This window comes from Trichosurus vulpecula, chromosome 2, assembly GCF_011100635.1.
Source record: "Trichosurus vulpecula isolate mTriVul1 chromosome 2, mTriVul1.pri, whole genome shotgun sequence".
NCBI lineage: Eukaryota > Metazoa > Chordata > Mammalia > Diprotodontia > Phalangeridae > Trichosurus > Trichosurus vulpecula.
The window spans coordinates 73357746-73385171 of NC_050574.1; the positions used below are offsets into that span (position 1 = coordinate 73357746).

The 27426-nt window shown below is 41.8% G+C and overlaps 1 protein-coding gene across 1 annotated transcript in view; it reads right to left on the minus strand.

The window, feature by feature from the left end:
• MACF1 (microtubule actin crosslinking factor 1) overlaps positions 1 to 27167 on the minus strand; it is a 312647-nt gene extending 285480 nt beyond the window's left edge. Inside the window, exon 1 of the mRNA XM_036746382.1 lies at positions 27102 to 27167. Coding sequence (XP_036602277.1) covers positions 27102 to 27153 — 52 coding nt within the window. The 5' untranslated portion in view covers positions 27154 to 27167. The remainder of the gene's footprint in view (positions 1 to 27101) is intronic.
• Positions 27168 to 27426: the final 259 nt, after the last annotated feature.

The following is a 27426-nucleotide window of genomic DNA, read 5'->3' on the forward strand; positions in this document are numbered from 1 at the left end:
ATTATTGAGGACATGTATGATCAGATACAAAAGTGGGTCAATCATAGATTGTTATTCTGGCAATTTTTCTTAAAAGTCAGAAAAAGCTTCTGATGTGTAACATACCTCTACTCTGGAAGATTTATAAGGAAAGATAATTAAGAACTACATAAGATGAGAAGGCATGAAACAACTCTATCTACCTTGATGGGAAAAGACTACCACACTGATGCAATTTCCAGGTGTCTAATATAGGCAAGTTACTGTGCCAGACATAGTAGGACATACAAAGACGAAGATATAGTCCTTATCCCCCAGGATCTACTAGACAAGTAATTTATAAGCACCACAAATACTTCAAACTATCTTCCATTTTTCAGTGTAAGGTGCAAACAATTCATTCCACAAAACCTAACATCTAGGATTTGTTTTAACTATCCCTCTCCCACAGGATGCCCCAGAATTAATCCACATTCAGTATAATCTCCTATATGTTTCCACAGCACTATCCATTGTCCTGAATTGTAATTATAAGAAAGAGGGACTCTGTCAAGAAACCAGTGCTCTTCTATATTTTGATAGACCTCTCAGATACTCAAAATCCTGAATTCTCAAGAAAAAGGATTGCTATAATTACTAAGGCAGGAAAATTGGCTGCTATATCTTAGAATGTTTCAATTTTGCTGTAGAAAATTTAAGAAAATTTTCTTGTTGGCCCTTGGCTAAACTGGATAATCTCTAGAATACCAGATGTTCATTCATATTCATTAGGTACCTAATACGTCTGTAAAAACACTTTAGGGGATACAAAAGAATAAGATATAGTCCTTACCCTCCAGGAACTTAGATTCTAGCTGGGAAGAAAAGACATATGTAAATAATTAGGCAAGTCATTTATGATAAGCACTATAAGAATGGTACAAGTTATAAATGCTATAGTTCAGGAACCAAAGAGATTACTTCTGGATGGGGTCAAAGAAGAGACTTCAAGAAACTGGCATGTGGTCATAGATTAGAATGATAAATAGGATTTTGTCAAGGAGACAATGGTCAAGATTTTTTAGGCAGGGAAACAAAAATAAACCAAGTAAAAGGGACAGGAAAGTGAAAGATATATTTGAAAGACCATATGTAGAACAGCTGGAATATAAGATTAATGCTTTAGGAAATAAAGCTAGAAAGAAAGACTGGGTCCAGACTATAGAATGCTTTGAATGCCAGGTATTAAGTTTAAACTTTATCTTACAGGCAAGAGAGAGCCACTGAAGGCTTTAACAGCAGAACAATTATACAGTCATGGTAGCATTTTCATAATACTAATAATTAGGCATTTATACAGCACTTTAAGTTTGCAATGCACTTCACACTTTATTTCATTTTATTTTAAAAACAGTCATATGGCCTCTCAGGAATAGACCTGCAGAATCCATTCCCAAAACAATATTTCTACTTTTCTCGTTATTTAATAATGCATTGTTACAACTAATAAAGTTTTGCTGCTTAGAACCAAGTAGAACAAAGGCCCTTCTAGGCTGCTACCAAATATGGGAGAGAGTATATCACTGTAAAAGGTCAGGATCTCTTTTCTCAGAGATCCATTTCAAATCCACTTGACCCAATGAATCAAGAATGACATCCAGGTGAACCCAGAGCATGTCAAACCTGACTTAGAATCTCAAATTACCCTCAGGAGCATCCACAGCAATCTCACCCTAGGAAATACTTCTCCCTGAGAAACCCTAATAACTTCAGGTATAGAGCATCTCTTAAGGATTGGATGGCACCATAGAAAAATGGGGAAAACATGTCTCTACCACGATAACTAAGGGTCAAGACAGCCCAGTTCCTCCAGTCTATCTATGTACTACCTGATTCTGATCCTCTGGCTTCATCCATGATCAGTTTTGGACCCAATGTAAACTTCCCTTAGTGATCACTGAAGATATAATTTGTGATAGCCAAAATGATACAGCAGCTGGAGGCAATGCTAAGACCTTAAGTAGGATCTCCTTCCCCCCTTTCAAATTTCTAGCTTTTTTTTCCCCCTTTCCTCCTTGATGTTTAAAATTTTCTTCAGCTAATTTTTTTTGGGGGGTGGGGTCTTGACATGAGCTTGTTAGAGTACTCTTGTCCTGCCCTAGGTGGCACAGTGGATAAAGAGTTAGGAAGACCTGAGTTCAAATCTAGCCTCAGACACTTTCTAGCTATGTGACCTTAGGCAAGTCACCTTAACCTTTGTTTGCCTCAGTTTCCTCAACTGTAAAATAGGGATAATAGTAGCACCTACTTCCCAAGGTTGTTGCGAGAATCAAATGACATTACCACAGTGCCTGGTACATAGTAGGTTTGTTCCCTCCCTCTCATAAGCTTTTCAGGGTTTCCTAGGATAGTTATAATCTCTCTGCTATTTCTGAGTAAAAAGTGCCTGAATTTGGAACCTCAAATCCTAAATTCAAATCTCCATCTTCCCACTCAATCTCCATATAATCTTAAACAAATCACTTAACCTGTATGATCTTCAGGCTATTTGTCTTTAAAATAAGGGAGCTGAACTAAGGTCCCCATCCAGCTCAAAAATTTATAATATGTACTTTGTTTAAATTCATAAAATTACAGCTTTAGAGCTGGAAGAGACCTTACAAATATCTAGTCCAACCCCTATATTTTACAAATGAGGAAAATGAAGACCAGAAAAGTAAAGTGACTTGTCCAAGGTCACACAGGTAATATGTGACAGAGTCAAAATTAAACCCAGGTACTCTGGCTCCAAATCCAGCATTGTTTCTACTCTACCATACTGCCTCTGGCAATGGTCACGGAAGCAGTAATACTTAGTGTTGTCATGTTATCTCCTGAAAACTCTCCCTCACCAAAAGTGGGAAACTTACTACTGACCTTCTTGCCAGGGTTTCTCCCTCTTTCGGCAAGTTTCAAGTAAACCTAGGACCATCTAAAGCTTGTTACCCAGAGAAAGTTAAGATTAGGCCTGGATACAAATGGAAGCCTGAACATTGTATCTCTTGATATACATAAAAATGTACATCTGACTCTGAGCATTTTTACTCTGTCCCCCATGCCTAGGAATTCTCTCTTTCCTCATCTTATCTCCTACTCCCCTTGGCTTCCTTCAAGTAAATTCCAGTAAAAATCCCACCTTCTACAAGAAAACTCTCCTAATCCCCCTCAATGCTAATGCCTTCCTTCTACTGATTACCAATCTATCCTTTATCTATCTCATTTGTACACAGTTGTTTGCATGTTGTCTCCTCCACATAACTGTGAACTACTGGAGAACTAGGGGATGATTTTTTGCCTTTCTTTGTATCCCCAGCACTTACGCCAGTGGTTAGGCACATAGCAGGCACTTAATAAATGCTAATTGAATGACTGATGCAATCTAATCTATTCTTCCACCTGACTGCACAACCTCTCCCTTCTTATCAACTATATCCACACTCAGATTTCCCTTTCACCAAAGGTTCCAGCTCAGAACAAGAATGGAAACTTGATAATGCTCAAAGGAAAGGCAATGAAGAGAGGCAAAGTGACTTCTGGAAACAAAGTCTAGTTCCTCAGATTTGACCTTCAGATGTCTAGGCATGGTTCTATATTTTAAAATGTTCAAGGAAATGTCATGTTTTCAAAGCAGCTACCATGGGGAAGAGACTACTTGACTACTTGTCAAACTTCAAGACTCCACTCCAGCCACAGCCACAGAATAGACAGGCCCAATGTGAAGGAACAAAGCCCAACTGTGAAGGATGAGGTAGGCTGACCCATCCAGCCATGAGCCACCTGGACCAGACGCAAACATGTTACACCCAAGGCATGCAGAGACCTGACAGCAAACTGGGAAGGTACATAAGTGATGTTAGCCAGACAAGGTTGCATGGGAAAAGAACTAAGAAAACAGGTGACGTGATATTTCCTGTGCTCTGTGCCAGTCAACCAACCTGACAGAGCCCAACTATGCCAGGTAGCACCACCCGCCAGCATCTCAATTTAAGCTCCTGCCTCCACCTGTTTTTCTGACATCACCCTGTCATTAAACTTTCTTTAAAATTCCTTTGATGGAAGATGAATCACCTGGTTTCTGCTGGCACAGGCATAGGCCCTTTCCAGTCATATCACTCTGCTCTGATGATCCTTCAGGGCCAGAGTGCCACCCAAAGGCTTCTCCAACCATCATCCCCATGCTACCTAGGAAAAAGGAGCCAGGACAGAATCACAGGCATGATGAGGGATTGGGAAAGAATGGGGTAGAAATGACGCAAGTAGTATTCCTGGTAGAGCTGAGAATGGGGCCTGGGTTCAGAATCCAGGAAACAAGCTTTTTTCAACTCAGATGCTCCAAGGAGGATTATCAGTGGGGGAAATGAATTGGATGAAATGAATGTTAGGATGGGTCGCAAACAGTTTACTTACACAATGCCTAGAAAAGTTTTAGGGTTTGAACATCCACCTTAAAAAGTCTGTTGTCATACAGTGAGTGGAAAAAACATTGGTCTAACAGTAAAAATTTAAAAATAAATAAAAATAAAATTTAAAAAACTGAGTTTGAGTCCTAACTCTGACACAAGTTACATGGGCCTTTGTTTTCTTATCGGTAAATCTGTCAACCAATAAGCATTTAGAAAGTGCTTATTATGTGCCCGGGCACTGTGCTAAGTGCTGAGCATACAAAGAAAAGCAAAATCTGTCCTTGCCTTCAAGGAGCAGAACATTCTAATTGGAATTCTAACTTGTAAATAAGTAAGCAGCTATAAGATATATACACAATACACAGAAGGTAACAGAGAGGCCCTAGCAGTGGGAGGGACCAAGAAAGACCTCCAGCAGAATGTAGGCCTTGAGCTGAATCTTGAAGGAAGCCAGGGAAAACCAAAAGGAAGAAAGAAGGACAAGGCACTCCAAGGATGAGGATGGGAAAGGGAAATGGAGCATGTGAAGAACAGCAAGTTGTCTTACGTGGCTGAATCATACAGCATGTGGAAGGAAGTAAAGAGTACAAAGACTGGAAATGACAGGAAGAGAAAGGCCAGGTGATGAAGAGCTTCAAATGTCAAACAAAAGAGTTTACATATGATTCTGGAAGAAACAGGGAGCCCCTGAAGCAAAATGAGCAGTGGGTTAGCATGGTCAGACCTCCTCTTTAGAAAAATCAGCTTAGTAGCTGAGTGGAAGATGGACTGAAATAGGGAAAAGACTTAAGGCCAGAAGTCTCAGAGGGCTCCTGCAACAGACTGGGCAATATCTGACATGGGCCCAAACTAGGACGGTGGCTGTGTAAGTAAATAAAAAGGGAACATATAGGAAAGGTGTTGTGAAGGCAGAAACAAGATTTGTAACAGGCTGAACATGTGGGTTAAGAGTGAAAAATTTAAAAATGACACCAAAGTTGTGAGCCAAAGTGACTGAAATAGGAAAGTTCAGAAGAGATCAGTTTGAGATGTCCAAGTGGCAGTCAAGATGATGTTAAGACTGAAGCTCAAAAAAAAAAAAAAGACTAAAGTTCACAAGAGAGTCTGGGACTAGAGATAGATAGATAGATAGATAGATAGACAGACAGACAGACACATACATACATACATATGAATCATTTGTGTGTAACTGAACCTATGAAAGTGAATAAGATTAAAAGACAAGATAGCATAGAGTGAAAAGAGAAGAGAATGAGAGAATGTGACATGGATGAAGACCCAGCAAAGGAGACTGAGAAGCAGTCAGACTAATGGGAGGAGAATCAGGAAAGAGCAGTGTTATTAAAAACCCACAGAGCAGAAGGTGATCAACAGTATCAAGTGCTACCCGAGCTAAATAGGATGAAAAAGTCATTAGATATGCAATTAAGAAATCACTGGTAATTTTAGAGGGGGCAGTTTAAGAAATAAACATTTTTACCACCTATCTCACAGAATCTTTGCAAGGAAAGCATTTTTAACTCTTGCTATTCTAAACCCAAGTTTCACTGAGAGGCCTCAGGTTATTAGTATGCAAAGAGAATTCAATATGACAGGAGGCTGCTATTCTCTAAAACTGGTGGGGAGAGAAGAAGCAGTACATTCTATAAAATTTACCAATGTAAAAGCACTCCAATTCCACCTATGATAAGACCTTGGGTGGCTTATTAAAGAAATAAGCTCACCCTTTTTCTTCTGAGAGTCGAATTAAGAGAAAGCAGTCTGGGCTTCTTTACACTAATGCAGTCAAAGGGTCACATGTCAGAAATGTATAAGAGATCATCTGGGCGTTGATCTTTGGTTTTAGATAGGTATGATATTAACACCCCATTTTATAGATAAGGCAACTGAGTCCAAAAAAAATTATTTATGTAATATTCAATGATTCACACACTGGGGACCTTTAGCAGATGTCTATCATTAAAATAATACAGTATAACAAACTAGAAGATGTTGACTACAAAGCCAGTAGGCAGCACTACTCTCACTAAATGTCCAAAGAACTGAAAGGGGTAGGGGGAGGAGGGAGAGAGAAGGGAACAGTTATTAAGCACCTACTATGTGCCAGGCACTGTGCAAAGCACCTTACAAAGATCTCGTTTAATCCTCACAACAACCTACGAAGGTAGGTGCTCATAAGAAACACATAAAAACTAAAACACAGAACACTTAACCACTCTAAACTTCAGTTTTCTCATCTATAAAATGAGGAATATAATGCAGGGTGTCCCAAAAGTCTAAGTTCAAAACATTTGGGATACCCTGTACTTGCGCTTCTTACCTAACAGGGCTGTTATGAGGAAAGCTCTTTGTAAAAATCTTAAAAGCACTAAATATAAGCTCTTATTACTATTATACACTCAGGCACTCTAAGGCTTCCAAATTCATCAGCCTCAAAGGACTGGGTTACCAAGAACGGTTCAAACTAACTATAACAGAACAGACAAGATCACCCTACTGGCAGAGGAACGAGAGTGACCAACAGACACCTCCCACCTCCTCCGTGAAGGATGTCTTGTGTGTACCAAAGGAAAATTTATATATTCAGAAAGCACTTTTCATCTTTTAAAACACAGCTTAGCCAAGGATCTTGAGAAAATCTTTCTTGCAGTAACAAAGAAAACTTTGTAACACAGAGTAAGTATCCCAAAAGGGAGAAAAGGAAGCAAGCACTCTGCAAGAACCAAATCTATCTGCTTCTGTCCAGTATGGCAGGATCAAAACCGCCAGAGATTTCTCACCGACTCTGCCTCTCCTGCCCAGATGTACAGTAAATCTTCCAAACATCCACTCTTATTGCACTGCAAAACTGGGGACAGCTTGAGTTCACAGGAAAAGGATGGCGAAGGCCTGTCCCCAGCTTTTCATGAACTGGCTCTACTGGAGCTACCAAGGCAACATGTGCAAAGGAGAAAGACATGCAGAACAGAGATGGACAGAGAGAAGAGAATAGATGGATGAGTTCTCATTGCAGTTAAAAATGAAACTGAAGAAGGCCAAATGGCCAGGCCATCAAAGATAAGATGGCTTTCATCAAAGTTGCAAACAAACTTTTTTTTCTCGGTGACTTTCTTCTCTCCTCTGCACACAAAAGTTAAAATGTCACCTAACCACAGTTTAATCATTCTCTACAAATTCATGGAAGTTTAACTCCTTAGATACCATCTGCACTGGCCATGCTCTAGGAAACTCTGGAAAAGAGCTAAGGTGACCACTGAGATGTCCTGGCAGGGAGAAATTTGAAATAAGCCCAAGGCCCCAAGGTAGGTTTGACAGCTCACAAGTTTTACATAAACTAAAGTCCTTGTCTCCAATTTCCCTGACACCCATATTATGTGACTGCTATATTTTTTAGGAGGAATACTTTTTAAGAGAAAGATGCCACACTGGAAAGCAGACTGCTGACTGTTGAGATTTCAGGACAGCTGGAACACATCCAAGAAGCATTTCCAAGGTTCCCAGACAGCTGAAATCCCCACAAAAGGATTCAGCAAAGACAAATGCTTTCTCTCAACGTTGGGGAGGCCAGGACTTTTAAATCTCAGCAACTCAACCGGATTTTGTAAACAGGTATTTAATACCTGCTGTATACAGACCACTAACCCAAGTACTGAGGGACCTACAAAATTTAGATAAGATTTTGTCTCTAATTTTATGGAGTCCACATACTAGTAGAGGGATAGTCTCAGCAGCAGCAGCAGTACTAAGTGGCATTTCTAGCATTTCTATAGCTTTTTAAAAGGTTTGCAAAGAACTTGACATACATCATCTCATTTGACCCTCATAAAAAATGCTGTGAGGTGGGTAATGTAGGAATTATTAGACCCATTTTACAAATGAAGCTCTAAGAAGCCAAGCAGCCTATAGTTATACAACTAGGAAGCATCAGAAATTGCTGTGTGAAGTCCTGGGGGAAAAAAGAGGAAGAGAAGCAAGGAAGGCTTCTTTGAGCAGGTGGTATTCACGTTGTGCTTTAAAGGCTGGGTAGAAATCTAACAGGTAAGTAAGGCAGAGGGAATATAATCCATACTCAAAGAACAATGTGAAGAAATGGGGAAAAAAGCCAGGCACGTTCAGGGGTCAAGAGAAGAGCACTCTAATTTGGCTGAAGAGTAAATAGAAAGAAGTAGTGGAAGATAAGGCTGGAAAGGTGTTGTTCCTTCCTTCATTTTGAACAGGTTGAATGATATCACAAGAGTGTCTTGACTTGTGCATAAATTGAATTTAAAGTGAAGCAGAGTTCCACAAATCGGTCACCCTCACTCTCTCTTCCAGATTCTAGTGCAAGACAAAAATCAAGATTGGCAATGGCCTGGGGTGCAGTGGATGAACTCAGTGTCTTCAGTGTCTAACCAAGCTCTAAGTGCTTCATGGCCACCATTGGAAAAAAATTTTTCCCATCCATCCAGTCTTCAGGGAGGAGTCCTCACATGCTTGGGGTAAACATCCTCCTAACTCATTGATGGGTTGGAGGCCTGTTGGTTACCCTCTGCTGAGAGATAGTTTTACTGGGGTGTGGCCATAAACTAGAAAGGTAAAATGGTACTAGATTATAGAGAGCCTCAAATACTGGCCTAACATGTCTGAACTTTATTCAGTCGGCAATGGGGAACCACTAAAATTTTTTTGAGCTGAAGATGACATGACCAGAGCAATGCCTAAGTAAAATTAGTTTGGCACTGTGTGAAGAATGGATCAGAGACTGAGGAAAAGAACAGAGACAAAAAGCTGTTAGGAGTCTATTTCAGTAGAAGTAGGAAAAAGCCAGCAGTGAGAAGCTTTTAAGGAGAAGCTCCATGAATAAGGGTAGGGAAAAAGCAAATAAAGATATATCTATCTCCCCTTCCCACTCACCCCTATCCCATAGAAAATGGCAAATCATCCATGTATTTATAGCATCCATGGAACACAACTAGGTCATGTGAAAAACACTTTGAAAAGTTAAAAGCATTTTTACCATGAAGTAAGGGAACTTGGCCAGTATTATAGTCAACTCTGAGTTATACTCCCCTTCTTACTGGACTCAAAGACAGTCTTTTCAGAGGCAACATGATCCTTTTTATATCTATAAATACAGTGATGGGAGCTAACTGGTTTCTTGGACTATCAATACATCACAGTTCCCCTTCTAGGTAACCCTATTTCCCCATCAAGCAGAGATACAGCCACCCAGATTATTAGAAAGTGTTGCTTAACTCGCTAAGGTGAGAGCTTCATTATCAGGATAGTATAGCTTTTGTTTGAAGCTAATGCCATATACAGACAGAGCAGTGGAACTATTAAGTCAAGAGACCTGGCTTTAAGTCTCCACTTTGCTACAAAATACTATAAGGTCCTTTCTGGTCTAAAATTCCATGACCTTACTATATGATCCTCCTTACTAGTCCTGTGCCCCAAAGCAAGATGCTTTACTTCCACCATATCAATTTCCTCTATCTGTATGATGGAGGTAACATCTCTTGTACTGCCTCAATTACAAGGCTGCTTGGAGATAATGTGCATAAAGTGTTCTGAAACCATAATATTCTAAAGATAATCTGGATATTGTTATTAACATGACAAGAAGCTACTGAATTTAAGCATCAGTTACACTCACCCACATGGGGGTTACTAGGTACAACCACTAAAGAGGGTAATGAGCCTCCCATTCTCCATCAATCCTGGTACTAGTAATTAAACAGAGACTATGAGAGTGACTATGATATTTATAATGCATTATCTTTAGAAGCACTTGAAGGCACACAGTTAACTTGCAGAGCCATAGTTCTACCTACTATATTGCATCCTAGTCTTGCCCTGCCTACCTGGGGCTACTGGAATCGATTACCCCAGTCTCTTTTTCTTGCCATCTTCCCACAGTGCGTTGCCAGTATCATCAATGAGATGCAATTACTAGGCTCAGGACTCATCTATGATTCTTGTCCAGCAAGATGAGAACATTGTTAGTCACTAACTTTCCATGCTGCCACATTGAACAATAAAAATAGCTCATATTTCTATAACCAGAACCTGGTAACAGGACACCTTCACAACACGCTTGTGTCAAAGAATTTTTTTTAATTTTACGGATGGAGAAACTGAGGATCAGGAAAGGAAAGTGACATTTCCAGGGTCATCCAGCAAATAGGTAGCAGGGTTAGAAATTAACCTGAGGTCTTCTGACTCCTTATCCAAGGCTACTTTCTACTACCCACATCTTACTTCTCCCTGGAAAGTACCCATATGATGAGGCCTGATTCTCTCTGATCAGCAGTCACTCCAGTAATAGTCTAACATCCTGCTTTTCCAGGAATGAGTCACAACTTCTCTGCCATCTTCCTGCACAGAGGGAATGAGCTGATTCTGACCCTTTCTAATCTCTCAGAATGAGTATTTTGAAGCCTTAACCTCCATTATAAGGATTCAAAAAATCTGAGAAGTCTGATTGTGCTCACCCATAAAGGGCCAGAAAGGACAGCATTTCCATATCCTAATCAGAAAGAGGGGAACTACCTTCTCTCTAACCCATGTCTGAAATATACTTATCATGTAAACTTTCCCCTGCCTTGAAAAACAGCTCATTCTACAACCAAGGCCAAAAATGATTTTTCTTATTAGTCATAACTCTTGTTGATAGTCCCTCTGCCCACAGGAAATACAGAAATAGCTTGGAAGTTTCCTGTAGTTCTTATCAACAGCTCCAACAAAGTAGACTATCTTGGGGGCAGACGCAAGAAAAGCAGAAGAAGACAAGGGGCAAAGGTATCACAGGTGAGTGCTATTTGTTTCCAACTATTCCTGCACATCTGGTAACCACAATAAAACAAAAGCCGAATACCGAAGGGAGCCACGCCACCTCAGACAGTAGAGGTTTCCTTGAAAAGCCCATTTGGGGATCCAAATTGGCATCTGGTGTTCTGCATTCTGGGAGTTTCCTAAATCCTCTCCCCCATGGGCAATTCTGACCATCTTGCTCCCATGCAGGGACAATAGAAACTATGGACACAACAGTGAGTTGTCAGCTCCGTCCCACTCCAGCTGGAGAGAAAAAAAGTATACACAGAGATTTCTTTGCTTGGACAAAGTGAAGTGGCACTTATTACTCATAATGAAAAACTATGTGACTTTGGGCAAGTCCCTTCCCCTCACCAGATCTCAGCTTCCTCATCTGAAAAATGAAGGGGTGGACTAGATGGCTTCTAAGAGTCTTTCTAGATCTTAAAAAAGAAATGTCCATGATTTTGCGATTTTTGACTTTTCCTTGAAACCAATGAATGACAGACCAAAGCTCAAGGGATTGAACCCTATACAGCAGTTATACTTCTGAGACACAGGGGAAGCTTGTTTCCAAGTAGTCTGACACTGAGCAGAGGGTGTATGCCACAGAGACATGTGGTGAGAACTGGGGAGGAAAAAATAAGAGAGAAGCTGACACAAAGAGAGTAAGTAGAGTAGGAAGGAAGTACTGAATCTAGATGGAGAAAGACAAAATACGTAGGCTGATGGAGGGGTGCCCCTGGAATGAGGGAAGTCTGAATGCAAAAAAAAGAATAAGAAATACAAACAAGCCAGAGAAGGAACATTGGAGCTAAAGGGGGTGGAGGTAGGGCGGAGTGCTAAAAGCTATAAATTAGGGAAAAGAAGGGCCAAAAAGGAATATGGAAAGGGGAGAGACAAGAGGGAATGAGGAAAGCAGATACAGGAAAGGAGAAATAAAAAGAGAGATGAACAAAGGAAGTGAGGGGAGAGGGGAACTCTAAAAATGAAAGACAACACACATAAAAAGGCCTCATAGGGAATTAAGTTATGAAAGAAAAATACAACAGAATCTTAATTTTGGCATGCTTCTAAGTGTTCTACAATTTAGCTTCTCCTTTCCCTCCCACTCCTCCTTGCTGTCCCATATGAAAGCTACACATCAGGGGAAGAAACTCAGAAGGCAATGGTCAGCTAAGAAGCATAACGACTTAGTGACAATCCTTTATGGATCAGGTCCCTAAGCTTGAGTCGCTTAGCAAGAAGCACATCAGGACTACATCATCTTGAAACAACCAGAGGTCACATCCTGATACCCCCCCACATTGGTTGACAGTGTTCATGGCCCAGATTCAGCTCTGAGGATTAGCTTCTCTCCACAAGAGCATTTATACAGGGACTGTTTCATTTTCCTAGAGAGATGCCTTCGGATTTTTCTCATCACTTTCTATTTAGGGAATCAGGTCAGGAGTGCCTCTCCCAGTGCCCAGTTCAGCTGGTTCTGCCTGTCCTCATGGGGGTCCTCTCCCATTTTCCATTCCTCTTGTCTTCAGACCAGCGTATTGCCACATTCCCCCAAACAAAATTATGACCCTTATTATTAGAGAGATTCCCTTCCCTGCTAAAAGCAATTCAACTACCCACTCAGACAAGCTTGAGTTTTTGAGGTCAGTAGCCACATAAGGAATGCCCTTTCCCTTATCTCTGACTATCACTAAGTTCAGCCTCTTTAAAACTGAAAAGCCACAGGCCCAACCCCCTTAAAGAGGACCACATCTGGAGTCAGGAATCCATGGTGTATCCTTGTTTCAGACACAGTCCAGTCTCTGCTAAAAGCTCATCCTGGAACAGCTGCTCTGGACAGACTTCACAAAGAACAGGAGGAAAGACAAGTCAAAACAGCCCCCAAAGCAGTCTTTGCATGAAGGGGAAGCAAAACACTATTAAGTCTCTCCTCATTCTATCAGCCAGTCCCTCCCAGCAGTGCTTGAACTGCAAAACCTTCCCAGGTCCCCCCCAAGTCTGGGTTCCGACTATATAGCCTTCCTTCAGCAGCTTAAGTAACAAGGAAAGAAGGCCTGAATCAAAACCTCTTTTCTCTTGGCAAACAAAAGGCCTTGCTGTCTACACAAAACAGAGTGGTTATTCTTAACACCAACCAAAGATTCTTTGGCAGAAAAAGAAATATGAAAATGTTAGGCTTGTGGGAATAGCCTATGCTCCAACTATCTGTGCCCTCTCAGCGAACTCAGCCCACTGAAAGACAAACAGAGCAAGCCCAACAGCCCTGCAATTCTTGCTTTCTGATGGAAAGCCTGGCCTTGTCAATCCAACTAGACTGCTGGGCCTGGATAAGAACAAAGAAAGGGAACCTGAGAGGGGACACTCTCTCTCTCTCTCTCTCTCTCTCTCTCTCTCTCTGGCCAGTGAAAAGACCACAAAGGATTGACAGCAAATGAAAGATTAACCCTTTCCATACTATTCCTGGCTTAGGTGCCTCTTATTTTGAGTCAAGAATTTGGAGTTTGAATTCCTTCCCAAGTGACCTAGCATTCAGACTGTTCCAAATAACTTATCCCCTCAACCTAGGGTAGAGAGGCACTTAGACCCCTAAACTTTCCAAAAAGAGAGAGAAGGGCAGGTAGGAAGAAAATTGGGCTATTTTGCAAAATGACTGAGCCAATACAATTTTTTAAAGAGCCTATCTGTGGGGAATCAGCTCTGGGCTGCTTTCCCAGAAAGATCAACATGTTCTAAACCCAAGTATCCCAGAAAAAAGATTATAACCCATTCCTGATCACCCTTCTTCCATCCTGTATTCTTTAGGCAATGAATGTTTTTGAAGGGGCACTAGATGGCATACTCTTTCACCAACACTAATTCAATTCCTGTGTTTACCACAGGCCTTTGAACTCAAGAACTGCATAAGCTGCTTGAGGGATTCCTTCTTCATTCTGAGGATGCCTAAATTCAGAAGTTTACCCCAAAGAATTGAGAGGCTAGTTCACTTACTGAGCAGATGTACCTTTATCTGGTTTGAGGACTCTGGCCAAATTCAAGAAGCCACTACAGTGAAACACTCTAGGTCAAAGCATAATAGGATTTGAATTCACATCAGGCAGCTAAATAGCACAGTGCCAGGCCTAGAATCAGAAAGACTTCAGTTCAAATTTGGCCTCAGACAAGTCCTAGCTGTGTGACCCTGGGCAAGTCACTTAACCCCGTTTGTTTCAGGTCCTCGTGGGTAAAACCAACTGGAGAAGGATATGGAAAACCATTCCAGTATCTTTGCCAAGAAAACCCCAAAAAGGGTCACAAAGAGTCAGACACGAATGAAAATGAATGAACAAATGAAGTAATGATGGATGTGTAGGTTAGGCTTCTGAATCATCTCTGACCAGCACTTGAAAATCCCCATCTTGTTAGCACACATTCCCAAATAGGACTCAGAACCTAATGGTGGAAGAAGCATGCCTAACCTGAGCTCAACCCACAGCCAAGTTTCAAAAGTTTCGCCCAGTCTCAGAGTTAGTTCCCCGCCCCCACCCATGCCCCGAGGGGCAGAAGCAGCAAAGAATTTAAGAGATTTAGAGAAAATCTTTAAGGCCACTCCCTCCCAGCTCTGAAAATAAGATCTACTTCAGCAAAGTTCAACTCTCCTTTCTAATAACAATATAAATAAAATTTATAAATCATTTTAACATTTGCAAAGTGCTTTTTAAAAATACATTACCCATTGAAGTCTCACAACAAAGCAGTGAGTTTGTTGTTTAGTCACTTTTCAATCATGTCTAACTCTTTGTGACCCCATTTGGGGTTTTCTTGACAAAGGTACTGGAGTGGTTTGCCATTTGCTTCTCCAACTCATTTTTCAGATGAGGAAATTGAGGCAAACAGGATTAAGTGACTTGCCCAGGGTCACACAGAGAGAGTAAGTGTCTGAGGCCAGATTTGCACTCAGGAAGGCAACTTTTCCTGACTTCCAACTGAGCACTCCATCCACTTTGCCACCTACCTGCCCAACCCCGTGAGGTAGGTACCACAATATTAGCCTCATTTGTGATTTCTTCAGCACCAGGAATTCCTGGTATGAGAACTCCCCCAAGAGATGATCAAGTCTGTGACTTAACAGATAAATTCTAGGGAGTTGCCCAATATAGAACAAGGTTAAATAACTTTCCCATGGTCACATAGCTAGTGTCAGAAGCAGAATTTAAATCCTGATCTTCCTGACTTGAGAACTACATAATTCTATCTACTACACCATTCATATGCCATAAGCCCAAAGGTGTCTCCCTGAAGATCCAGAGAAATTATCAACATATTCTAAGTAGGACCTCAGTTGCCCAGACTCTCTCACCATGGAGTTTGACAGGTTCATAGAGCCACTACATTTTTCCCAGATTGGGGGAAGCAATACTATCCTAAGGTTCAGAGCTGGAAGGGGTCTTGGCAATTATCTAGTCCAACTTTCTTACTTTACAGATAAGGAAATGGAGGCCCAGGGAAGTTAAGTGACTTGTCCAAAGGCACACAGGTCATGATTAGCAGAGCTAGCATTCAAACCTAGCTTCTGACTCCAAAATTCAGTGTTCTTTGAGCCCTGAGGGTCTTTCTTGAAAATGAAGATGCTGAAAAGTAATGATTCTCCTATAGTTGGTACAACACATAAAGTTGCCCCAAAGATGCAAAAGAAATGTAGCATGCCAGCCCCCAAACTCCAGGCACAGGCTCAATCCCTCCCCACAAGTGCCTCTAATCAGGAAGGCAAGTTACTTAGGATCATCAGGCGCCAGAGCAGCAGGTGTGTGCACTGAAACTCGAAGGGAGTACCCTTTCCCTTTGGTACAGTTTTCTAATCCCAGTAAGAAAGCACACCCTTGAGTAAAGATGCCATCTGTCTCACTAACTCGAGAAGACCCCACAAGCAAATTAACTCCTTTTTTGCTGGGCTGACCCATATCTCCCCAGCACACCATTAAATGTTCCTGATTCAATCCCTTCCTTCCTTTGCAAATCGTTTCATTGCCGATTCCAAGTGTGTCCAGTCTAGTAATCAGCCTCCAAACTCCCACTCATTTAAAAAAAAAATGACCGGAGAGGAAGGAGTATGTTGATGAATAAAGTTGCATAGCAAGGGTGGGGCCATATAAACACTAGGCAAAGTGGTTTAGACTTGAAGCACTAGGCTACGGGGAACTTCTGAAGGCTCTCTAGAATAGGGGAGTGATAAGCCAGAGAACTGCAGGGGCAGGGGAGGGAACGCATAGGCTTGGGTAGGGATAGTTGAAATGGAGAAAAGAGACAAATCAGAAATATTTTAAAGAAAGAAAAAGACTGAAGATTGGAGAAAGTGGGGGATGGGTTATGAAGGATTTTGAATGCAAACAGAGCATTTTGTATTTGATCCTAGAGGAATTAGAAGCCCCTGGAGTTTATTGAAGTAGGGGGATGACATGGTTGCAGGTGTCCTTTAGGAAAACCACTTTAGTGGCTGAATGGAGGATGGATTGGGAGAGACTTGAGGCTGGCAGATCTATCAGCAGACTACTAAAATAGCCTGAGATGATGAGGCCTGCACAGGGTGAAGGCAGTTAGGGAGAGAGAAGGGGAGGCATACAAGAAATTGATGGGCCTTGGAAACAGATTGGATTGGGGCAGAAAAGAATGAGAGATTATGAAGAGTCTTAGGATGACTCCTAGGTTGTGAGCCCGAGGGACTGGGAAGATAGTTATTTGCCCTCTACAATAAAAAGGATGATTCCTCCCAGGTTTCCTGCATGGAAATCTGGAAGAAGAGTAGCATCACTGAAAATATGGAAAAGAAAAGTCAATTTTGATGTAGGAATGAAGAAATGAGTTCCATTCTGAAAATGCTGGTTTCAAGGTGACAACAACTGGAAATAACTTGCAGTGGAAATATAGGAATGAAGACTAGGTAAGAGATGACAGGGTTGGAGGATATATATTTAGAAATCATCTGCATAGAGATAATTGACACAATGATCTCCCTGAATGAGAAAAACACAGGGACAAGGAAAGAACCTAAGGCAAAGTACAAATGGGGGTAGAAGGAAGAGGAACAAGCAAAGGAGACAGAGGTACTAAGAAAGACAAGAAAAACCAAAAGAAGGGAGAAGTTCAAAAAGAAGGGGTTGTGATCAATGTCAAATGTTACAGAAGGGTTCAAAGCCGCAACACCAAATATAAATGCTTAGGGCTCTTTGAAAACTGTCTCCAAAGAAAGGCACAGTATGAGCTAATGGAGCAACCCTGAGGATTTCTGAGAAGCAAGGGCCCACCCTAGTTTGGATGAGCTTTCTGCTACCATCCTACCTCCTATACACATACATATTTTTATCACTGGCAGACACCTTGGGCAGCTGTGTTCAGTTGGTGTATGGGCCCCATGCTAAAGTTTAGTATATGACCAGGTCCTAAGAAACAGCTACCCAGTATTGCTTAACCAACACAAACAGCTAGGGTCAACTTGAGCAATTGGTGGGGGAACCTAGGTTTTGCTCTCCCCAACATAATTCAGTTTGATGACTTCCTACCTCTGCATCCTGATATACAACCTACTACATCCCCTTTGCTCCAGCCCTCTTTGCCACAGCAAAATCTAACCATTTAAGAGTAAGACCCTTACTAATGGTTTGGCTCTATATAATGTGGGTGAGGACTTCTGCTATAAGGACTAATGGTGATTATGAATTCATCCTCATGGAGTGGGATAGTTTTCAGGGCCTGAGATAAAGCCATTTTCCAAATCAGAAGACTTTATGCTACATCTAGACAGAAGAGATAAATAGGCACTTGTCAAGAGACAAAGCAGACTGTGAAGCAATCAATGCTCATTTACAATGACTGCCCTTAACTGGTGCTGTGGCAGCAGTTCTCTAAGTCTTGGTTTGAGATCTCTAAGTGTAGATTCTAATTCATTGAAAAGGAATTATGGCAGGCACCACAGCAGTAGAAAAGCCAAGGACCTGAAGGCAGAAAACCTGGATCCAATTTCTAGTTTCACCACTTAATAGCTGAGTGACTCTGCACAAGTCACTTCATTCACCTCTAGAGCTTCAATTTCCTTATGTGTAAATTGGGAAAAACAGATACAGACCTGCCTTCCTAATAGAACTGCTATGAGGATTAAATGAAAGAATGGAGGAAAAGCACTATATAAATGTAAAATGCTATATAAATATCAGGTGGCAACATTAAGGAAGCTTTAATGGTTAAAAACCTGACCCTTATCACTGTTACTTGCTTGAGGGACCCAAGGATGAAAAAATTGGAATTTAACATGACAATATAAGCTTTTGGAGGGAAAGGCATGTTATGCACTTGGTTCTAATGGTCAAGCTATGCCAACAAAGGCTGTCTTTCTTCCCTGGTCTAACCTACAGCCTTTCTTCTCTTCTCCCCTCCCCCATTCCCTACTCCCAGACAAACTAAGCTGGAAAAGGCAACCGAAAGGAGGAGCAGTTGAAAACTAGAAAAGCTACTCAACTAACCAAAACAAGCAAAATATTTACTTCGGGCCTACTATGTGCCTGGCACCTTAAAAGGAAATGACAAGCTGAACCTCCCACACATGTAGGCCTGTATAATGGAGAGAATCATCCCATTATAGCAAATTTGCTTAAGGGCTTTGGGAGAAAGGCAGAAAGTTCCCACTGAGGAGTTTGCCATCTTGTCTGTGACTCAAGAAAATATCTACTATCCTGTGTACTAGAAAAACTTTCTACTGACTGTTCCCCACCTCCCACCCCCACCAAAATTCCTGACATCTGGATGTAGAGCTAACTTTCAAATAGCCTTGCCTACCAAATAGCTAGAGGCCTATATCACAGGGCCTACTTTATGGTGTATAAAACTTCCTAACAATTACAATTGATCAAAATAAAATGAGCTGCTTCAAGGAGTTCTCCATCACTGTAGGCCTTCAAGTAGGAGCCATCTGAGTGTTTTTAGGGGCTGTTGTAGATTGAACCTATGATTTAGGGAGAAATTGGCCTCTAACATCCCTTCCTGATCTGAAACTCTGAAAGTTGATGATGCTGAGTTCTCAATTCAGATCAACTGAGCAAAAGCATTCACACGACGCACCTAGTTCTGTTGTAAGTTCTCCTTGAATGTCTCATCCTAATGTAGTGGTGACACTAGGCTCTCTGAGGATGTTCAAACTCTAGCAGGTCCAACCTGGAAAGGGCTGTTGTCTGTCTTCTGAGGACTAACTTAAGTTCAGAAAAGTTCACCACTAGGAGTTGGATGAGAAGTGAATGAATCTTTTAAGCTATAACAACTCATTAAGACAATCTAATAAGACAAATAGCTGCGACTTACATTGCAGAAGTATATACAATGATAAAATCATCACATAATTATCATTTATAGGCTACTATAATAATCACATTTCTACTTTAAGGTTCACAAAGCACTTTTCTTCACAACAACCCCATAAAGTAGAAAGTACAAGTATTTTTTTATCCATTTTTCAGTTGAGGAAACTGAGACTCAGGGAGGGGAAGTGACACATGCTCAGGATCACAAAGCTAGCTAGTAAACATTAGAACCAAGATGCAAACTCAATTCTTCTACCAGTGCTTTGCTATCACATTTACATGTTGGCTATCAAAAGTACATCCTCAGCCTGCATCACTTCCTCCAGAGGCTGATACCCCTTTGTGAGGAAGGACTTTTTGGCTTCCTGCAGGCAAAGGCTTTATCAGCTACAGAGAAAACTGGCCTAACCTAAAAAGATTTCTAGTTAGTTTCAAATTCCATGTGGCTCCAATTCAACTTCAGCACTAACCAGAGAAACCAGAAAAGGAAGGTGCCATTAAAGATGTGGGACCGAGTCTCGATTTTGCCTTCATTTTGCCATGTGGCCTTGTATAGGTCACAACCTCTGGGAAGTTTCCCAGTCTGCACAAAGGGCTTCATATCATCTTATTCCTTCCCACTGTAAGAGGAGGATATCAGAATTTGGGAAGACAAATTAGAACATGTAAAATCTTGGAGCTTCAGAGTAAAAATGATTCAGTGATGCGATGAAGCTGCTGACTAAGTGAGATTCCTGGCAACGTTTCCAAGATCAAATTAACTGAGTAACTAAAAAAAAAAAATCTGGACCAGGTAACTGCAAACCAGCTTGAACACAGGGTTGTCCCTAACAGGGGTGGATCCATAGTTGTCTCCAAGGAATTTGAGGTGAGGAAAAAATACTAATAATATAATTATTAGTTAATGATATTGTTGTGTAGAAAGTAACAGCGACATGAGACCTGGGTTCAAGGTAAATTTAGGGTGTGGATTTATTGGCCAACCTGGAGTTATACACTCAAATCAGGCAGTCCCGGACTGAGGGACTACAAATGCTTATAAAGGCAAAAACCACAATTACACAATTAGGGAGGGTTGCTAGCAGAAGAAATGACTTACAGAAGCAAAGATCAGCCATTGGTTGGATTCATCAGCTCAGAGCTAATTTGGGAATATTGCGAGATTCAGGGGTGCGACCATCCTGTGACACAGGGTGGTCAGCTTCCTAGAACAGGTGGCCCTCTTAGGTCATGATCAGTTTCCTATAACTGGGTAGAGGGGATGGGGCAGAATTTCCCAGAAAGTAACCCCTACTTGATCAGCTATGGTCTAAGTGGAGGGACCTAGCTTGGTTAGCAGAATAGCTGCACTATAACACAGGGTGTGGGGCTATTTGGTAACCGTGGAGTTTCTCCTTAAAATAAATTTATGCCCTACCCTGCAACTGATCCTTGCACATAATACTGATATAGAAAGAATATACAGAATGCTGAATCGGGAGGGGAGGCGGGGGTCAGGAGACTAGCCTTAGGCAAACTACCCAGAACTATGCCTTAAGCTGTTTCAAGCCATTTCAGGGTATAGGACAGAGACAAAGACAAAAATATAAAGGGGATTAATGGTGGGTTTCTAATGGTGGGCTTCATTTGGGTGTAACAATACAATATTGTTATATGATATTTGCAACTTTAAAGCACTACAGAACAGCCATTGTTGTTGTTGTTATTATTAAATATTAGAACCAAGATTCAAATCCATATCTCCTGACTCCAGGAGTCAGTTTCAGTTCAGTATTTCCTCTTTCATCTCTTCACTCCCCCCAAAAGATTTGTATACAGATGAAACTAAGTTAAAATTAAAATCAAGAGAAAGGCTTAAAAATAGAAAACAAGCACCCAATAGCTTGAGGAAAGAATGGATAAGAGGTGCAAGAGACAGTCTCTGTCTTAGTGATAGGGTTAGGGTTCACAAGCCTGGTAAACAAAAATTTGGATATGATCTATCATAACTATGTATGGATATGGTCCACTCTATCCTCTCTAAAGCAGATCCCTTGTATTCTAGCAATTCAGTCACTACTCAAACCACTGAGGGAATTACTCTTTGGAACTGCCATCAGAGCACATTCTTTTAAATCTCAGTCCTCTGAAGGTGAATTTCCATTTTGTAAATGGCCAAAGGTCATTTGGAGAATGAGGAAGAGAGTAATCCTAGAATTTCTGGATAGGGAAAGTCATCTTATCAATCAATCAATCAACAAGCATTTATAAAGTGCTGACTATATACTAAGGGCATTCTACTAAGCCCTGGGGACACCAAGAAAAAGTTCTTTTAGCTCTTGCCCCCAAGCAGCTGCCATCCTAATGGAAGACAACTCACACACAAATAGGAATATACAAGATACAAAGTAGATACACAAATATGTACAAACATATTACACAAAAGATATACACTAAAGATTAAAAGGAAATAAGTAACAGAAGGAAGGCACTAGAATTAAGGTGAGTTGGGAAAAGCTTCCTTTAAAAGATGCGATTTTGCGGGGCAGGGAGGAAGAACAAAGTAAAAAAGTGTGCAGCAGAAAACAAAGGAAAAACTTACAAGGAAGCAAAGAAAAGATGGACAGCTCTCAACACAATATGCATGTAGTATTTATCATACAGGCTTCCTTGAAATGAAGATTTACTGTTACATATTTTGAATCCTCTCTTATGTTCTGCTACGCACACGACATGCTTTTCTTTCCCTTTCGTACTTTGTATTTAAGTTCCAATATTTAAGTTTATGATAATACTTTTGTTTCTTTTCTGGCAGCTACGCGGTGCAGAGAATCGAATCGAGCACTGGCTCTGGAGTCAGGAGGACCTGAATTCAAATCCAGTTTCAGACACTTGACACTTGTGTGACCTTGGGCAGGTCTTTTAACCCCAATTGCCTTGCCTTCCCCCCTCCAATCAATCAATCAATCAATCAATAAGGATGAGATTTGAGTTGGAACTTGAAGAAAGCTAAGGAAGGCAGCAGGCAGAGATGAGGAGAGGGAACATTCCAGGCTTGGGGGACAGCCAGAGAAAATGCCAGGAGCTGAGAGATGGAGTGTCTTGTTCATGGAGCAGCCAGGAGGCCAGTGTCACTAGGTTGAAAAATGGTACATGGCAGAGACTAAAGTGGAAAGAGATTAAAGACTGGAAAGGTTGGTTTGGCTTTTGAAGTCAAACCCAAGATTTTGTATTTAATCCTGGAGATGATAGGGACACTGGAGTTTATTGGGGATTGGGGTGGGGGTACAGTGACCTGTACTTTAGGAAAATCACTTTGGCAGTTGGAGAGAGCCTTGAGGTAGTCGGACCTTCAATAGAGTGGTGGCAGTATCAAAGGATAGGAAGGGGCATATTCCAGAAATCTTGCCAGTACTAAATTGACAGGCATTGGCAACAGACTGAATGTGGAGGGTGAGAGAGAAAGGAGTCCAGTATGACTCCTAGGTTGTAAGCCTGGTGTACTGAGGGGATAGTGGTATCCCCGACAGTAATAGAGAAGTTCGTAAAGAAAAAGGGTTTAGGGGAAAAGATAATGAGTTCAGTTTTGTACATGTTGAGTTTAAGATGTCTACTGGATATCCAGTTAGAAATGCCTGAGAAGCAGATGGAAATTAGAGACTGGAGGTCTGCAAAGAGGTTAGAGCAGGATAGGTAGATTTGAGAATGGCCATCAGAAAGAGAGTAATTAAATTAGGGGATTCATCCTAGGTGGCTAAACCCTATAGCAAGACACTGGAAATAGTTTTTGGTACTAAGTTGGAATCAACAGCATAATCTGGGTATACTCAACCAGAGCAGGATTTAGAATGAGGTAGATTCACAGGTCTGACACCTCTGACTGAATAAGAAATATTGCTGGTTTAGGGAAAAGATGATATTATGGACATCAGTGGCCAAAAACAAAATGTTCTTTAAGAATGAGCTATGGATTACAATGGAGGATACCTAAAGGACAATAGAGCACCTTTTCCCCCAATACTAACTTTCCTGAGGTCTAAAGCCCCCAATACCCTGCCAGAGGAAGTACAATGAACAAAAGCTACCCAGGGCTCAGGAATCTTCTCCATAATCTACATGGTCCCTGAAAACAGACTACTGGAAAACAGCAGCCCAAAACAAACAAACAAAAACCAGCTACCAAATAGTAAAAGAGCCTGCCCCAGGGCAAGCCCTTCTCCAGGGTCATTATCTGAATCATCCTCCCAGGCCAGCCAAGCCTTGGGTGTAGTCAGGCTGCAAGGCTTCCAGATGGTGAGGAAAGCCCAGTACCAGCTGGACTAGTCTAGGGGATAATCCCTTGGGGTGAATATACTGTCGAAAAGGCAAGTGTAGCCCTCCAGCCCAGAAGCAGCTCGGGGCCCGCATAGAGCCTGAGAGGGTGACAAAAACCACCAGAAATCCTGGTGTGTGCTCTCATCTAGTTTCCATAATGCTCCTGCCACAGCTGATCCTAACTTTAGAATGTTTAAATGATCATCTCAAAAGAGAGAACACAAGACTGCAGAAGCCTATAATTCTGAAGCGCTAGCACCTGTCCTACAGGGGATACGAAATTAAACCAGGAGGTAGCAAGATAGTACAATGCATAAAATAATGGTCAGGAGGGCCTGAGTTTAAATCCTTCCTCAGACAAGCTACTAGCTGTGTAATCCTGGGCAAGTCATTTAACCTCTCTTTGATTCCATTTCCTCGTATGGAAAATGGGAGTGATAATAGCCCCCAAAAGCCAAACATGAACCCTAAAAATGTCATATAAATGTTAGCTATTATTATATCATTATTATTATTACTGGCAGATGAATGGAGTTTTGGTTGTCCCACCAGAATATGATCTAGTCTAGTTCATTCTGACTATAAGAAACCATACTAAGACTTGAACGGAGGATTCACTATGCTCAAAGCGAAGCTTTGCTAGTACCTCCCAGGGGAGGCCAAGGCAAGCCCAGTACCATGCTAGTAATAGCTTTAAGGTAAAGTTCTAAGATTTCCCTGGGCAATCACAACTATTCTACAAACTGGATTTGGAGCTAGAAGCCCTAAGGTCAAAGCCCAGGAGGTCTGCCACATACTACTTAGGAAACTTTGGGTAAGTCACAACTTTGTAGGGTCTCAGTTTCCTAAGGGGGCTATAGACCAGATGACTTCTAATGTTTCTTCCAACTCTAAATATATAATACAATGACAAAGGTCCAATTAAGGCTAGAAGCACTCCCACACAATATCTTCCTAAGTATGTATGAGAAGGCTCAGCCCACCGGTGTAAGACAAAGTGCACCTAGTCTTTGTCTCATGATTTGGGACCGCCTGACCCATACAGGCTGTCACCCAGTAGTAGTGGCTGTGGAAGGGTTCACAAAAAACTTAAAAAGTTAGACTCTATTGTAGGAAAGAGCAACAAGTTATTGCAAAAGACAATCTCTATGTAATCCATTTGGCCAGGCCAATTGACCAGAAGTCCTCACCCTTTCCAGGGTCCAGTTTCAAAGCTCAAGTGCCTGAAGCATGAAGGGTCATTTGTATCTTCTTTTAGATTCCCCATTGGCTTGACACAGTGCCTGGTACATGTTTACTGATTGATTGATTGGACATGATTTCGTGGAAAGAAAAAGGGTGAGATTATGAAACAAAACAACTCTCTAAAAGAAGTTTAAAGACAATCCTCTCCCCTCTAGACCACCTTGTACTTAACTCCTGGAGTAAACAGACTGAAAGGAGGATGACGGTAAGATCTCTCTGGGTCCTGAGAATTGGCTTGCTGCCAAATCCAATTCAGTAGAGGGGTCATGGACACCCTCAGATTACCTGACGGTCAAAGCCCCAACCTTGATCATATAAAGCACCCACAAGCAGGGTTGCACCCTTCAGAATTTTCAATGAACAAAAAAAGTAACTCAGCCTCTTCTGGCCAGCTCCCACCTGTTGTGCATACCACTTTGGGAAAACTCTACCACTTTGGGAAAACTCTACCGCCTTTCAGCAAAAGGGAGAAAGGCCTAGAAGAATAAAGGGAGAAAGCTTGTCAAGGAGAACCCTGGGATTTCTGCTCCAGGCCTCTTCTTCCCACCAGGGGAGCAGGCAGGTTAATTAGGTTTGGCACCGAGAAACCCCAAAGGGTAATCCTGCCACCAGGCTTATTAGCACAGGGGAGAGAGGGCTCCTGCTGCTGAATAGGCAGTATGCCCAGCAAAACAGAAGGGATCCTTTGTAGATAGGAAATGTAGAAAGAAAAAGAAACCCTTGTCTGAGCCATGGGTAAGTCCCAACCTTCCCCAGAAATCTATACCTATTCCTAACATGGACCAGAATCACAGATTGAGAGGCCCCCAGGCCTCCACCCCTCCAACGCCACAATAGCCCTCAATCTCACTTCCACCCACCTGTTTTCTAAGACTAGACAGAGAAACCTAGGCCTGAAATACACTTTCCCAAGTAGGTACAAGCAATAGTTAGTGTCCCATTCCCTTGCCCACCTCCTTCAAAGACTCATATACCCTTTGTGCAACACTTCCTACAGCATTGAGGGAGTCTCTGTCTCTCTCTCTCCCCCATGCATGTGTATGCATGTGTGTTTGTCTATCTCCAACTGTCCCTCATAAACATATATTCTGGGGAAAGCTCTGTGCCTAGAAACTTGACAGATGCAAGAAACCTGGTTTCCTTACCATCCCTAGCAGTAGGAAACAAAACAACCAACCCAGGAGGTGAAAGGGTGGGGGAGAGAGGACGAAAGGGAAGTAGGAAGAAGGTTTCATTCATTTTCAGTCTGGATAAACCCCTGGCTCCCATAAAGAGCTCTGCTCTACTCACTTGGGCAGAATACATTCTTCTCATCTATGGTCAGTGCACAGCTTGCCAAGGAAGCAAAGAAAAGATTTCTCCCCCTCTAGCTTGAAAAAAAAAATCTTTAGAGTCTTTGTTTTGTTTTTTCTCAAGATGCTCTCATCACTGCCAGCCACTCCTTCCTGGTGGGCTCCTCTCTCTTGGGGTTAGGGCTCTGAACCACCGAACACAGCCACTGAAAAGCTACACCCTTTGATGAGGGAGGCTGCAGGGCCCACCAGGGATCATAAAATTTTACAGCTGGAATTACCTGACAGGTCATCTAAATCTAAACAGCTGATTTTACACCTGATGAAATGGAGACCCCAAGAGGGACTTGCTTGCCCTGAGTCAAATAGCTCCAAAGGGGCAAAATCAGGACTTAAAAGCAGGTCTTCCTACTCTCATCTAGCATTCTTTGGGCAGAACCACAGGGTTTGGCAGGAACAGAGTTCCCAAGAACCTGCTATGTTTCTCAAAATGAAATAAAATTCAAGGAATGGGGAGCATTTACTCCAATGGGACTCAGTCTTTCTTTTCCCTCCACTTCACACATTCTATCATTACCTCTATTCCTTCTATGCAATCACCTAAACACATACATTGTACACTCAACTTAGACACAGGGGGAGGAAATCCAAGCCCCCCAACACTGCCAGGAAATGGATCTAAATCCAAGGGTTCCCCATACCCCTGGATCTGCCATAAGAATGAGAGCAAAGATCCTGAGACTTTCCAATACCTCTCAAGTTGTTGAGACCTTCCAGGAACTTCTGGTACTTGACAGCGTTCATTCCCTGCCTCTGGCTCAGTAGCAAAAAGTAAGCACCATGGTTCAGTGACAACTGAGGCAAGAGCCAGGGAGCTAGCAACCGTCTAACTCCAGATCCTCCTCTCGGCTACTCAGTAGCCCCAGGAACTGGACTTTGAACACACTTACTAGTGACGTCACCAGGAGAGTCTCATTGCATTACAGTCCTTTGTGTGTCCTCATTTGCTGCGGTGAGCGGAAATACCTCCCTGGTTGAGGCCACCCCCTTTTTGTGCAAATGAGCCACAACAGCTTC